This window comes from Archocentrus centrarchus, chromosome 3, assembly GCF_007364275.1.
Source record: "Archocentrus centrarchus isolate MPI-CPG fArcCen1 chromosome 3, fArcCen1, whole genome shotgun sequence".
Classification (NCBI taxonomy): domain Eukaryota; kingdom Metazoa; phylum Chordata; class Actinopteri; order Cichliformes; family Cichlidae; genus Archocentrus; species Archocentrus centrarchus.
The window spans coordinates 28,026,583-28,042,108 of record NC_044348.1 but is presented as its reverse complement, the minus strand read 5'-3'; the positions used below and the strand labels follow the sequence as shown (position 1 = coordinate 28,042,108).

The following is a 15,526-nucleotide window of genomic DNA, read 5'->3' as shown; positions in this document are numbered from 1 at the left end:
CCACTGCCAGTGATAAGAGGCTGCTGGAAGCGATACATTTTCACCTAAAATTCCAGGAAAATTCCAGGAAAAATCCGATTGGGTGGGTGGGCTCTCCCAGACGGCTGTAAACAGTGACAAAGGTGCCAAAAAAGTTGTAAGTGGCAAAAATCTCTAAGTACCACCCACTTCTAGCAATTATAAAGTTAATGGCTGAATCTTTATAAAACTTATTTATCGCATAATTTAGTAAACAAATAGGTGCTTTTTAAGTTTTGAGTGAAAACTCATAAAGATTATTATCCTAATGCAAAAAAAAAGGTCATAAAATGTGCTGTCACCTTTAATAAACACACAAAGAGGCTTTCAGTTGATTAATTAATCAGCTTGAGTGAGTGCTAAAATTAGTTTAATTCTGCCTCGAGATAATAATTCCACTCTTAAAAAAATAAACTTTCCTGACTTCCTTGTAGATGTTTTCTCGTAAAAACGGGTGAGTAAGAACTCTAGCCTTTGAGTCTTTCACCATTTGATTTGCTGGCTCGTCCCCGTTTCTTTCTCAACCTGGAGACTGCGCAGAAAGCGTCAGGGGGAAAAGTGCATGTGTAAGCAGAACTGAGAAAGTTCATGCAGCCGAGGTCCAGGATGTCCCGTTAAGGAGAAAAAAAATTCCTGCTGAGGGGCAGAAGCAACACAAGCTGAAGGGCTGAAAGAACTGCAGCTCAGAGCGAACGGCAGTTTTCGCACAAAAGATACAGTTAATCCGAGAAAAATGGGCTTTCCGACGATATTTAGTTGTCGTCGGAGTCTTCTCAAATTGTTTTTGCTACAGTTCATCGCCTTTCAAACACTAAATGCTCGCCCTTCTCCTATTATCAGGTTTCCCGGAGACGATACCCCCAGAACAGACAAAGAAGTTGCTTTGGTAAGTTTCTCTTTTTTTCCTCCTCAGAATATGTCTAAGTGGGTCAGGCAGCTGTGAACTAAGCTTTCAGCCTTGGAGTACAAGAAATGGACGGGAATAGTTTGCGCATTATTTATTTATTTATTATTGCTGTCATTTTATACAAAAAAATAAAATAAAATACCCAAAGGTAACCTATTATTTTGTTTTTTATCCAACCTTTAGCATTATCTAAACAAGTTTTATGGATGCCCACAAGACAGATGTAATCTTATGGTGCTCAAGGATACCTTGAAGAAAATGCAAAAGTTTTTTGCTCTGCAAGAAACAGGAGAGATTGATGCCAAAACTGTGGAGATCATGAAAAAGCCCCGCTGCGGGGTCCCAGATGTGGCCAATTATAACTTCTTCCACAGGAAACCCAAGTGGCAGAACAAGGACGTCACCTACAGGTCAGAGAATTAACAATAACGCACATTATTAGAGAGGCTATGGATTATGTTATGACGGGAGTGGGTGCCATTGCATTCTGACTTCAAATTAGTACTCAAACAGTCATGGAGGCTTTAATCAGCTTGGCCAGCAAAATGGTTATGACATTACCGCTGGGTCTGATTTAATAGTTTTTGAGTTACTTGGCATGCTCTACTTTAAGAAATCTTTTACTGCATAGCATAATGTTTGCCTTCAACAACTGCCCATAAATCAAAGTATTTTTGATACTGAGACATATTTGCCCCAGTCTGACCCTGTAAAATCCACCCCCGCCCTCTCCACAATCTCCAGTCCACACCACCCCCATCTACACAGTTTGAAGTGCTTGCATCTTTATGTCTTGCTAACACCAGCATTCCTACACAGTATGTGTCAGGTCCTTTGTTTTCATTCTGTTTAAGGTTTACAACGATGTGGATGTAGTTTATTTATATCAGCGGTTTTGTGTGTTCTGATCATTCCAGCCTGTCTGCCTGTGTATTTGTAAGAAAGACTGGAAGCCAAAGACAATAAGAACCATGAGATCTTAGACTGTTTTCATGAAAAGGACTGTAGACAGGCATACAAATGGGTTTGTGGCTTAACATTGTTTCAGGAGGCACTTTTAAAGATTACTCATATTGGCCAGTTTCTTTTCCATGACCTTCAGTACAGAAAAGAGAATTGCAACACTCAAAGACTGTCCTGGTTGGACTTTTTGTTATTATAAAAGAGTTCATCTAAATTGTGCTTGTTTATCTTGTGTTATAATCTTACTCCATTATTGCTTTGTAGAATCCTGGGTTACACTCCTGATCTGGATGAAGAAGTCATAAATGATGCTTTCTACAGAGCCTTCAAAGTATGGAGTGATGTCACGCCGCTCTCTTTCACCCGCATCATGGACGGAGAAGCTGACATCATGATTAATTTTGGCCGCAATGGTATACCATGCATATAAACATCGTAGTACATAAATAAATAAATAGCATTTGTTATTTGTCAAATACTGTAATTAAAAATACATCTGTAGTCAGGTGGGTCTCCATGAATCAGAATTAATAGAGAACTGTATCAATTCATTTCACAGTAAAATGCCTACTATATGCCCTCAAAATACACCTTTTATTGGACCTGCAACATCTTTGTAATGGAATACAGAAATTATACCACAGGATTAAATTCCAAGAATGTCCCCATAATAATTAGCACCAGGAAAGAGTTAAACAGAAACTCACTGACTTCTAGACTAATACTGAAGGAGCCATAACATACATGTTTTTAAAAGTAAGTATGCATCTACAAAACAGTGACTCTACAGCCCACCACCCTGTAGTTTAGGAAGTCTTATAAAACAGTGGTAATTATGGTATTAACACAGGTCATTCCACTCATTCCAGCTAATATAACCACTTGATATTTACCCACAGTGTCTCATTCTATCTGGTCACAGCTGACTATACTGAGAAAGAATCTAGTAATTACAGGGGAAAGCAAACAAAAATCTGCCACTTCAGAAGAAGTGAAATTGTTGCTTTGGCAACAGAGATATTTGAATACACGGTCAAATGTCACATCATGTCATAAGTAGCCAGTAGCTTTGCACATATGCCTGTTTTGATTGATTAATGAAGTCATCAATAGAGCATGGAGATGGTTACCCCTTTGATGGCAAGGATGGCCTCCTGGCTCATGCATTTGCTCCGGGGCCAGGAATTGGGGGAGACTCCCACTTTGATGATGATGAGCAGTGGACACTCGGAGAGGGCCAAGGTAATGAAGGAATGCTAGTTACAAAAAATGCATGCTGCAAAACCTTCAGTGCCTTTATATTTATTTGTTTATTTAGGGTGTTTTTTTTTCCTGCCATGTAAACTTAATTTAAAACTTTATCAGGAGAGATTTTGATACTGAAGAAACTAATATGACTTTCAGGCACTCCTCTTCAAGAAACTTTTTTCTGGCACCTGATATCGTATCAAGCTACAGCCATCTGGAAGCAGAATTTAAAAAAAAAAAAAATCTCTATTGTACACATTTGTCTTCACACCCATTGACCCAGATAGTTTTACTCCCAAGTACGTCCCATTATTCAGATCCTTACGTCTGGATATTTAATTTGTGTGAAAATAATCTACAAACCTATTTTCCATGTCTCATGGTGCAAGTCTCAAAACAGATAAACAGATGAGGATATTTTGGATGAACATTTTTTTTCCAATACGTGTTTGTTGTTCGTACTGTTACACACAAATCATTTGTACCTCACATTATACTTTGAAAGTGATTTCCATATTCTAGGCAGACATTTGCTTTAACTTCCAGTAGGTTCAGTTTTGCTTGCGAAACAATGTAATAAAGATTTATAGTAAATCAATTGAGACATGTCAAAGCATCATATCAAATCAAGCAACAAAGAGAGAATATCCTTGCACCTAGTCATGCAGACTGCTTTTACAAACGTTTGTGAAAGAAAAGGTCACGCTTAGGGGCTCAGTGAATTCCAGCATGGTACTGTGATAGGATGCCACCTGTGCAACAAGTCCAGTCGTGAAATTTCATTGCTAAATATTCCACAGTCAACTGTTAGCAGTAGTACAGCAAAGTGGAAGCAATTGGGAGCGACAGCAGCTCAGCCACGAAGTGGTACGCCACGTAAAATGATGCTGCAGATGCTGAGGCGCATAGTTTGCAGAGTTCGCCAACTTTCTGCAGAGTCAGTTGCTGCAGACCTCCAAATTTCATGTGGCCTTCAAATTAGCTCAAGAACAGAGAGCTTCATGGAATGGGTTTCCATGCCCACGCAGCTGCATCCAACCCTTACATCAACAAAGGCAATGCAATGTATCAGATACTGTGGTGTAAAGCACGCCGCCACTGGACTGGAGACCTGTTCTCTGGAGTGACATATCACACGTCTTTGTCTGGCAATCTGATGGACAAGTCTGGGTTTGGCAGTGGCCAGGAGAACAGTACTTATCTGACTCCATTGTGCCAAGAGAAAAGTTTGTTGGAGGGGGGATTATGTTTTGGGGTTGTTTTTCAGGAGCTGGGCTCGACCCCTTAGTTTCATTGAAAGGAACTCTTAATTCTTCAGTATACCAAGACATTTTGGACAATTGCATGCTCCCAACTTTGTGGGAACAGTTTCGGGATGGCCCCTTCCTGTTCCACCATGACTACACACCACCAAGCACGGTCCATAAGCACATGGATGAGTAAGTTCTGTGTGGAAGAACTTGACTGGCCTGCACAGAGTCCTGACCTCAACCCAATAGAACATCTTTAAGCTCAATTAGAAAGGAGACTGTGAGCCAGGCCTTCTCATTCTACATCAGTGCCTGACCCCAGCAAATATGTGTCTGGAAGAATGGTCAAAAATTCCCATAAACACACTCCTAAACCTTGTTTAAAGCCTTCCCAGAAGAATTGTAGCTGTTATAGCTGCAGAGGGTGGGCCGACATCATATTAAACTCTATTAAACCTGAATTAAGAATGGAATGTCGCTCAAGTTCATGTGTGTGAAGGCAGAATACTTTTGGCAATATAGTGTACAGTACCAGCCAAAAGTTTTACACACTTATCCCTTCATGTGAATGGGTCAGTGTGTCCAAACTTTTGACTGGTACTTTATATCTATCTTTCCCTCTCTCCATCTAAATGTATATGTTTTTGGGGTTGTTTTTACAGTGGTGAAAGTGAAGTTTGGCAATGCTGACGGAGAGTTCTGTAAATTTCCTTTCCTGTTCATGGGCACTGAGTATAACAGCTGCACATCACAGGGTCGTGATGACGGGTTTCTGTGGTGTTCCACCACTTACAACTTTGATGAAGATGGCAAATATGGCTTCTGCCCTCATGAATGTAAGTTTCCCCAGTAGTGCTCTCTTTTTTTTTTTTTTTATTATATTCTGTGTTTAACATGCAATATTTTGCACATTTTGCCCTCTAAACTTGTAGAGGTTTGTGACTTTGTGGCCTTACTTGACCTTAGAAGGAGTGATATGCCCTACTTGGATCTTATTGAACAGACAGAACATTTAGTCAGTGTTTCAGTACTGGCAAAGTAATACTTCATATCAGATCGTGGCTATACTCAAAGCTGTTCTGCTGATTTTGGACATGAAGAAAGTAGGTTGGCCAGGAAAGTGCTTTTTTTTTTTTTTTTTTTGGAGTGGATTATGGAACATTTCTTCTCCAAGTTACTGCCCCACTTTAGAACATGAGGCTTTGTCAAACATTTTGTTTATTCGTGTTGTGCTGCTGTCCATGGTACTAACATGATCAGATGTTATTACAACTAACTGCCAAAGTACACATGTACAAAGTTGTTTTATGTGATAGGAACATGAGTGAGGCCTGTTTGTAGTGGAGTTTTCCATTCTGTTAAGCTTTAGTTTCAATGTTAAAAAAAAAAGTTCCATTACACCTATATTGTTAATTCAAAGTTATCACCTTTCCTTGTCTTACATCATTACTCAGTGATCAGATGTCTTGTATTGGAATTCATTTTTTTAAAATTTTAAGACATGTAAAAAAATGGTTTTTGTATATAATGCTGTTTGTTTTGTGTCTTTGCAGTACTATTCACCCTGGGTGGAAATGCAGAAGGGGCTGCATGTAAATTCCCCTTCACCTTTCAGGGGGAGAAGTATGACGGATGCACCACTCAGGGCAGAGATGATGGCTACCGCTGGTGTGCCACTACTGAGGATTATGACCGTGACAAAACCTATGGCTTCTGCCCTGAAACTGGTAGGTAGTGTCATTTACTGTCTTTTATTCACATTACATATCAACAAGTGATTGAAAATTATATCAAGTAAAAGCCTTACTATCTTTATCCATCTTAGGGATGTTCACCTAGGTGTGCATACCATTCATTGTCTTCATTATGTGATTGCACTTTCATAAGTGGATATTTTACTGGCTGTGCTTATTTTGATGAGCAGTGTCTAGTGCCTTGCCATATGCTGGTCTACAAGAATTCTGCAGCTGTGGTTTTTGGTTATGCTCGTGGTGGGCTGAATAGCTGTGAAAGTATTTTAATGTGCAGTAGCAGGACTTATTTTCCATTCTGTCAGTGGGACTCATTTTAGGGTTGAGGTACTGCAGTAGACAGAGTTAGACAGAGAGAGGTACTACTATTGGGGCTTTCATCTGGTTTTATTTGATTAAGGATGAAGCTTTGCTGCAGAGCTTTGTGTGAGAACTTGCGCCGAATAAGAAATTATGGGGGGGTTGTTGGGGTTTTTTTTTTTTTTTTTGGTTGTTTGTTTGTTTGTTTTTTAAAAACGCAAAACCAATCTTGCCAGACTGAAAATGATCTTCTCTTTGAACGAAAATCAATTTGGGTGGGTGCTTTTTGGTTGTGTGCCTAGTGGATTAGTTATTGATGTTGTGTGTGTGTTGTGCCATCTGCTTTCATCATGCTGTTTCTCAACATCATCTGCACTCGTTTCATAATAGAGTACAACCCAAACTTTTCTGGAAAAAAAAAAAAACAAACATTTTGCATAGAACTGAGTTCATAAGATAACTGAGCAAGTTCAGTACACATTTTGCATTTACAGTTTTGCCTTTTGTTGCTATTCCCAGCAATGTCAACAGTGGGAGGTAATGCAGAGGGAAGCCCCTGTGCCTTCCCTTTCACCTTTCTCGGAGACACTTATGAATCCTGCACCACCTCTGGACGCAGTGATGGCAAAATGTGGTGTGCTACTACCAAGAGTTATGATGACGACCGCAAATGGGGTTTCTGTCCTGATCAAGGTAAAGCACTGGCCAGTGGTATTTGGAGATAGAACGAGACACTGAGTCATTTTTTACTCTAATTCCAAGCTCTAAAGAAACTTGCCTTATTTACTGTGAAAGTATAATAGATATTCATTTAAACTAACCTGTTTCTAGGCTACAGTTTGTTCCTGGTGGCAGCCCATGAATTTGGTCATGCTCTCGGTTTGGAGCACTCTCAGGACCCCGGAGCTCTGATGGCCCCTGTTTATACTTTTACTAAAGACTTCAGGCTTTCCAATGATGACATCAAAGGCATTCAGGAGCTCTATGGTGAGAGAAAATGCTGTGTATGGTCTTAATACCAAGAAGTTCCAGGAAAGATTATTACTGAGTGTGTAATTTACAGACCTCTTTAAAGATTAAATGTTGTGGTAAATCTGACAACAGGCGTGCCAACAGACAAGCCTTTGCCTCCAACCCAGGGTCCTGTCACTCCAATGGACATCTGTAATGAGCCAGTAATCTTTGATGCTGTAGCACAGATCAGAGGAGAAACCTTCTTCTTCAAAGACAGGTAACCATCTAAGTTACTGTACCAAGCTGTTGTATTGTTTTAACAGGACTTCAGTGGAACAGAAATCTGAGGCCCAAACAAAGTGTTCTGGATATGCGAGCTGTAATGTTGCCAGTTTCTCTTTTGAGTCTTAAATGTGATGTAAAGGCTGAATTCATGACCATTGCAAGCACAGCCAAAGCTCTGTGAAATTTCCTGTCTGTGATCTGCGGGAAGATTGATAAAGACAATGAAATTGCCGACTTCTGGCTTTATTGTCTTGTGTAACTGAAACAAGGCAGCTTGCACCAGCAGACAATGAACAGTTTGACATGAGGTTTCTTGTTAATTATTGTTTCGCCTTTTACAGTCTTGTGCCACTTGAAGATTATGGTTATATGCTTTTTTTCAAGATGTGACAATTAGTAAGAGTCGAAAACAAACTATCCCTCTACTCATGCAGTGACAACCAAAATAGTCATCACTCATAAACACAGTCTACACTCCTCTTCTCCACCGGCGCCAGTGAATCCAGAGTCATGCAGTCTTACTGCGTTACTGGCTGCTTCTGTGTAGAAGCGAGGTCGCGTGAAGTCCTGTGGTTCAGTCAACAGTCTTTGTGAGTCAGTGGATTTCCCGTAGAAAGATGAACATTTTCATTGCAACATCTGAAGTTTGTTACACAGAGCTTACCCCAGTGGTGTGTTATAAAATGGAACTGATGAGACAAACAAATGATGCTCTTGCTGTTGACATTGTTGCCACCAACATTGTAATTTCAAGGTTAAGGGCTGCGTATCTCTCATGACCCATTTGGAAATGGGTTAAAAGCAAACGCTCTGCAGAGTCTTTCTTCGGTTTTTCTCACTGAGCTCCACTCTTCCTGCTTTAGTGGTAAATATTTTTCACCTTGCTGTGACTCTCATCTATACATTCGGAGTGATTGACAGAACAGCAGAGAGTGCTGTTGAATATGAAGTGAGCTGAAACTTAATTCTCAGAACATCTAAATGGTTGGTATGAGTACACTGTAAAAACATTAGATTCTTTATTTTAATGACGGCACAGTGGCTCATGGCTAAAAGTTGCCTATACTGTACATGTATTGCACTTCACTGAAATTGAGCTTTGTTATGGTATATTTAGACTTTTTCCTCCTGTTTTGCCTTGCTTGCCAGCTTTGTTAGCGCATTTGTTCACCAATCTAATGTGTTGTTTTATGTTTTTAAAGATGTTAATTCAATATGACATGAATTTTAAGGTGCTGTGTGAAAATGTAATCCAGCATGCAAAGACTAAAAACCAATCTGAAGATCAGGGTGAGAAAATGAGGGCAGAGTGCTATCAAATCACTGCAGTGAAGGTACAGTATATCTCACTGAAGTTGCTCTGACTTCAAAAGTTGCCTGAAGGACATGTCAGATTTGTATGCTGCAGAGTTCTGGAACAAGCAAAGTTTTATAGCTTTTCAGAAAGAGCTGTACCCTCTGGGCTCTGGGGCCTAAGCTCACTTGACTCTCCCACTGTAAAAGTGGAATCTCTCATTCTCTTAGCTCAGCATATTTACCATGTGAGACAAATCTTGGCGTGACACAGTGAGTAATACCTGTAGCACTCCCTGAGCTCATCATATAAGTAGGTTTGTCTGTCTGGAGGCTTAAGGAGAAGGTACTTAGAAAGTCTGCCTTACAAGCCAGCCTGCTGGTTAGGTCTGTTGCAAATAAGCACAAAGCCAGTGGAGAATGTTGTGACTGTTGTGCGGGGGCTGGTGAAAAACTGCTAAGAAAGACCAGCGTTTTATAGAAACACTTTTGTCGAATGGTAGTAGTTAAAGATAATCACAGTATAAAAACACAACAGGCCTCATTCACAGTGCCATATACTGTACCTGTGACTAAACTTGTTGGTACTCTTCAAACAAATTTAGACACAAAAATGATAAAGACCTTTCCCCCATCTGTTTTATTCTTTTTCATTCAGTCTGTGAATTTCAAATCTTTTCTTTTTTTGTGTGCACCACAATCCATGTCTGAGATGATGTAGCATTCAACCCCTTATCTGCTTCAGAGGTTAGGATTGTTGGCATTTATGTTAATACTGTCCAAAAACGAAGCTAATACAAAACAAATTAACACACATTCAAAGATCTAAAACAATATGTGTACTTTAGAAAAATCACTTGAATATTTTCTGTAAGTGTATTCTCTTTCCCACCCCTGGGCAGATCATGTTTTTCCTTTTATTGACTGCATACAGGAAGAAAAGAGAGGGCGGAAAGGATAAAATTAAAGCTCTGGTACAGACTGAAAACCCTCTGGATATTGTTAGTGCATAAACAGCGAACTGATCCACAAGAACACAAATAAAATAATGACATTCGTAGATGGTTAGTTCAGACTGGAATATGTCTCATCTTTCATCCTGACAAATGTAACTTTGGGCAAGTGTTGTGCGCACTTCTGCTAATGTTTGTTTGTAAAGTTTTATTGTCATCTTCACATTATAATTATGACAACTCATCTTTGTTATTGGCAAATATTTTTCTCACTAAAAAATAGGTCAGTGGAAAAGAGTATGGTAAGCTGCTATTGTTGTGCAGCTGTGTATTGGAAATCCGGGCAAGATGGGTCTTGTTCCGCTGGCGTCTGCAACCTTAGTCCTAACGAGAACCAGATGCTCATGAATCAGACCATTGTGGCTGGCTCGGCCAGTGAAGCACTTGCACTAAAACCCCCGTCTCTCTCTCTCACACACACACACACACACGCACACACATACATGTGCTTTCTCTCTCTCTTTCTCTCCTCAGCTCCTCATCAGCCCCCGCTGCTCCTTTCACTACTACTTTTTCACTCTTATTTCTTCCCTAGCTTATCTAACTCATGTTTGCTCATCCACCCACTCTCTCTTGACAGGTTCCTGTTCAGGTCAGTCAACTTTAGAAGTAAACCCAACGGACCAATGCTAGTGGCCACCTACTGGCCCGACCTGCCTGCCAAGATAGATGCTGCCTATGAAAATCCAGTGGAGGAAAAAACAGTCTTCTTTTCAGGTATCTTGGGGAAAACAAGAAACTTTGGAAAATGCAGAGTTTAGATCTGTTTTAATATTGACATAACCCTGCACTTACGTGGTGATCAAAGAAACAGATGCAACTACTTCCAGTGAGTAATGAAGATGTGTCTTCCCTATTTTACCACTTTGATGCATTTCCCTTAAGCCATTTCTGTTACCTGAAACTTTAGGAGACACCGGAATGTTGGCTGAGCACACTTGAGTGCAGTGTGCACTCTAGGGATACTTGAGATATTCCAACATACTTATTAGTGGTTTATGAAACATTCGCAGCATTTTACAAATATGACAGCTTTCCTGAATACTGATGAGACTTGCATGATATATTCATGCAACTCTAAATGCATTAAGGTAGTTTGTTAAATGCTTGACTTATTATCTCACTTTAAATTTGGTTTATAAAGTTGAAGGAATAAAGGATAAGTTTCGTGTCAAAATAGTGATCTTCCATTAGTATAAGACGTTGTATGTATCTTGTGTTGTTTTAAGCACAGTTCTACTTTTTAACCTACTTTTCTCTCCCAGGTAATGAAGTTTGGGTTTACAGAGCTGATCAGTTGGAGACAGGCTACCCGAAGAGGTTGTCCAGCTTTGGCCTCCCCACTGACCTGCAGCACATTGAAGCTGCCTTCAACTTTAGGAAGAACAGGAAGACTTACTTGTTTGCTGGGGATAAATTCTGGAGGTGAGGAGAGTCGAAGCTTGTGAAATCATTTGCATTTAATGTAATTAAAACTATTATGTGACTCAACTGAGCTTTTGCAATTGATGTCATAAACTGTTGCAGTACTGTGCCGCATCTGGATTGAGTTAGTGTTTGGTATGACCTAAACAGTACTGTAACTCAAGAGCTCGCAGTTTTTTGCGCAACATAGGAAACGATAGTGCTGTTGACTGTTTTATCTGGAAAAGTGTTTATATCTTTTTTTTTTTTTTTTCTTTTTTTTTGAGGTAACTCTGAAGCACTTCTTAAAATGCAAAACAATGGATGCCGTATGAAAACACAAGCTTTTTAAGAAGAAACAAACAAAAAAGGCAGTCATGGTTACCTCTCTTCCCCCTTCCTATTCTGGATGCCGCACTAGAAAACAACATCTCAGACCAAAACAAACAACAAACAGTGCTGGCCACACGTCCCCTGTCCCTTTGTAGTGCATTTGCAACCATGTAACTTGTGCACATGAGAGTCAAAAAAAAAGCAAAAAAGCAATGCAGCCACAACAGTTAGCCCAAACTAACATTTCATAATACGTTAAATAGTCATGATGTATGTCAAGCAAGATAGACTCACATTTTATGGCCGTATTAGCTACTGAAGCAATGAACAGCATGGGAAGTCTCTAATAAAACTGCCAATACTCTACTATTTATTTTTACTGTACATAGCAAATAGTTCCTTGGGGATATATTAATGTTCCTGCTGTAATACATATCTCATGTAAAACCTCTGATTTGATTTCATTGTTGTGTGTTTACAGATATGATGAAAACAGTAAGACAATGGACCCTGGCTTCCCCAAACTTATCGCAGATTCCTGGAATGGCATCCCAGATGGCATCGACTCTGCCTTCAGTCTTAATGGCATTGGTAAAATAATAATTTTAAAGAGTAAATTCAGCCAGAATTTAGCAGAAAGAGTTATTAGTTTATGAATGAATTTGCTGTAACATTCAAGCACAGATGACGGGCGTAGCCTTATGCTGTGTTTTTCAAGAAGCACTGGTTTCAAGCTTTCAAGTTATTACAGTATTAAGGTCAAGCATAAACAACTGTACCTGTAAATATGTTAGGTACAGAGCAGTGTAGTTCTTTTGGATGAAAATTATACATGAGCATACTAAAGTTTAATAGGCATATAGTTTTAGAATATTGTCATATTCTAATTAGTGTTAAACATATAGTACAGCTCAAATTAAGGAGGGTGCAGATGATTCTACCACATTTCATGGCAGTCCATGCCACAGGAATGACAAGACATTTGACTGGAAAATATGAATGTCAACCTCACTATTGTAGCAGAGGAAAGGTCACAGGTTCCCCAAAGTTAAAGGTTTTCTGGATGTCTGTACCAGATTTCACAGAAATCCTCCAAAGGCTGTTGAAATAGTCTGGAGCAAATGGAGAACTTACTGAGATGACTGTCTCTAGAGCCTTGTCTCCAATGTGGCAAAAAAATCCCACATAACTAATGACTTTGTGACAGCATGGATAAATTAATTCTCAGCAAACCTTTGATAACATAGAATAAACACAACACAAATGCAGTCACTTTTCTTGTTATGCTTTGATTACAACACAAGTGTTTTTATATGTGTGTGCTTGCTGTCTGCACAGCGGCATTTCTTCTGGTAAAACTGCAGGAAAATCCAGTCAGCGCTATCAGCGAGTCTGGCACTCTGCCTTTGTCAGTAAAACTCCTCATATAGTACAAGAATCCATCAAGCAATGACGCCTTCTAGACAAAGTATAAATGAAGTGTTTAGAGGAGCTGACTACTCAGAGAATGTAAGGGAGGAAAATAGTCCAAAGAGTATTTCTGCAGTCAGGGAGTGATCAGTGGTTTCATGATGATAGACTGTAGTCAGTGGGAGCACAGCTGCTTTATGTTGCTTACTCAATGATTTAATTTGCTGTGAGTGAAAATCACAAGATAGTTTATATTCAGTTTTTTTCTGCTGATGCGAAGTGCATTGCAGCCACTGTGAAAAATAAATGGTGAATTTTTAATGTGACAGCACCGGTAAACATCTTTTGAGATTCTCACTGTCAGCCGTGTGTCCTTGAGGTTAGAGGTGGTTATGCAAATTTTTGCCTATGGCAAACAACCAAGAATTTTTTCATTACTGCTCTCCCAACATACGCACAGTACTCTAAGTGTCACATAGGCCCTTCCCCACACTGTGAACAAACATATTTCTATAAAGCAAGTCTGTGACCCTCTACAGAGGTGCCTCTGTGCGCCTCCTGATTAACATAATTCAGAGAAAGCGAAGCTTGACTTTGGCTTCTGATTGAGTATTTTAATTCTTATATGCCTCTACAAAAGCTTGGTTATTTCAATGTTATCACATGGTAATTGCTTAACAAGCAAATTTAATACGGAAAATTCTCAGCTTAGTAAATATTGTAAACACAATGTATACTCTGTTTCTCTTTCACAGATTACAGCTACTTCTTCAAAGGCAACCACTATTTCAAACTAGAAGACAGCAGCTTGAAGATTGTGAAGCTGGGTGAAATCACAAAGGACTGGCTTGGATGTTGAACATTTCCAAAATGTCTCACAACTAACTCCTGTCATGAGGACATTATTGTAGTATTGAACGCAACTTAAGGTCGCTGCAGTGCACACTGCTGTATGTTTTTTATCATGGCAACTCGGCACGCTTCCCTGCAGCCTCTATAACCAGTCTCCAGATTTGTAGAAAGGCACCTCTGAACCTTCTTCATAGGCCGAACACATGCAACTGGATACTAGCTACATTTCTGTGTGACTTTGACATTGTTTTTGTTATCCTGATGCAGATTTATTACAATATGTACCCCATCTTTTATTGTTTCATAGATTTTTTTTTTTAAGTAATTTTTTTTTTCAAGTCAGACATCAGGTATGTCCACACTGCTTTAAATGCAGTGCTATACTGTGCTGGTCAGTATTGCCTTTTTTTTTATACAAATTAATTTTTTTTAACACCATATGAGAAAATCATGTTTGCTTAGAAGTTTTTTCTATTTCCAGTGTACTAAGTGCAGTTTTATAAATGTATCTGTTTAATTACTTTTCTCATTGTTGTGCACTACATTTGAAGGAATGAATTTGCACAATGTGACCGAAAATGGTGCTTTTAGATTGCTTTTTGCATATAGTCCTATATATATATTATATTCTGTATAACTGTCTGATGGGACTGCTTAGTATTCTCTGGATGTCCGAAAGTAGTATTCACAGACACACATTATTCTTGGTTAGCACTTTGTTTAGGACTATACAAGAGAGCTGCACAATAGGAAGACCAAATTCTTCCCATGTCAGCTCCGTGTTGCATTTCCCTTTACTAATGGTACAGAAAGATTAATGGCACAGGTTGCCTCTAGAGGCTGTATAGGTTTGATGCATAACGGAACCACGACAAGAGTACCACGGTAGTATTGCTTAATTACTTTGTTTTTTTGTTTGTTTGGTTTTTTTTTACATGTTTCTTTCTTGAGTTTTAACAATATATGAATGGTGTCTTGTATTTTTTTATGCTTTTGCACTTTGTTACTGTCATCAATAAAGATGGTCAATATAATGAATCAACACAAATGTGGATGATTGGCTATGATATGTGATCCTTCATCAAGCTTATAATTCATCAACCAGGTACCAAAAAAGAGAAGTGGAGGAGATGCTAAGATCATTTACCTGAGCAAAATATCAACATTGCACGGAATAAATACTGTTACACCTTAAAGTTTTGAATGCAAAATATTACTGTGGTATAAGTATACATGATGAAGCAGAGGTATTAGGCCTTTAATGCTTGTATGATGAACTTGCCAGTGTTCCTTTTCCACAGAGTAGATTATTTATATATACTAATGCTGGCACATCTTTTATCAGAATTGTAAGGTCAAATTGGAAACATCCTTGGGTTCACTTGAAAATCTGCAAAGTAACAAGTGGGCTAACCTTAAAATTGATTTCCTCATAAAATAGAGTAAGGTAGAAGTATGAAGCAGCATGACCTGAAAAATCTTAAAACGTCTGCTTGAAAAGAGCATATGGACTTTGAGCCCCTGTAAAAACTAAAATTTGTTATG

At 39.0% G+C, this 15,526-nt stretch overlaps 1 protein-coding gene across 1 annotated transcript; it reads left to right on the top strand.

The window, feature by feature from the left end:
- Window positions 1-569: 569 nt before the first annotated feature.
- On the top strand, window positions 570-15,023 carry mmp2 (matrix metallopeptidase 2). The gene is made up of 13 exons (XM_030719270.1): window positions 570-904; window positions 1,109-1,335; window positions 2,153-2,301; window positions 3,002-3,130; window positions 5,049-5,222; window positions 5,940-6,113; window positions 6,957-7,130; window positions 7,269-7,424; window positions 7,542-7,668; window positions 10,563-10,699; window positions 11,248-11,407; window positions 12,201-12,310; window positions 13,885-15,023. Exons 1-13 carry the CDS (start codon window positions 752-754, stop codon window positions 13,986-13,988), a joined length of 1,974 nt encoding a protein of 657 aa, XP_030575130.1. The 5' UTR covers window positions 570-751; the 3' UTR covers window positions 13,989-15,023.
- The last annotated feature ends 503 nt before the right edge of the window (window positions 15,024-15,526 follow it).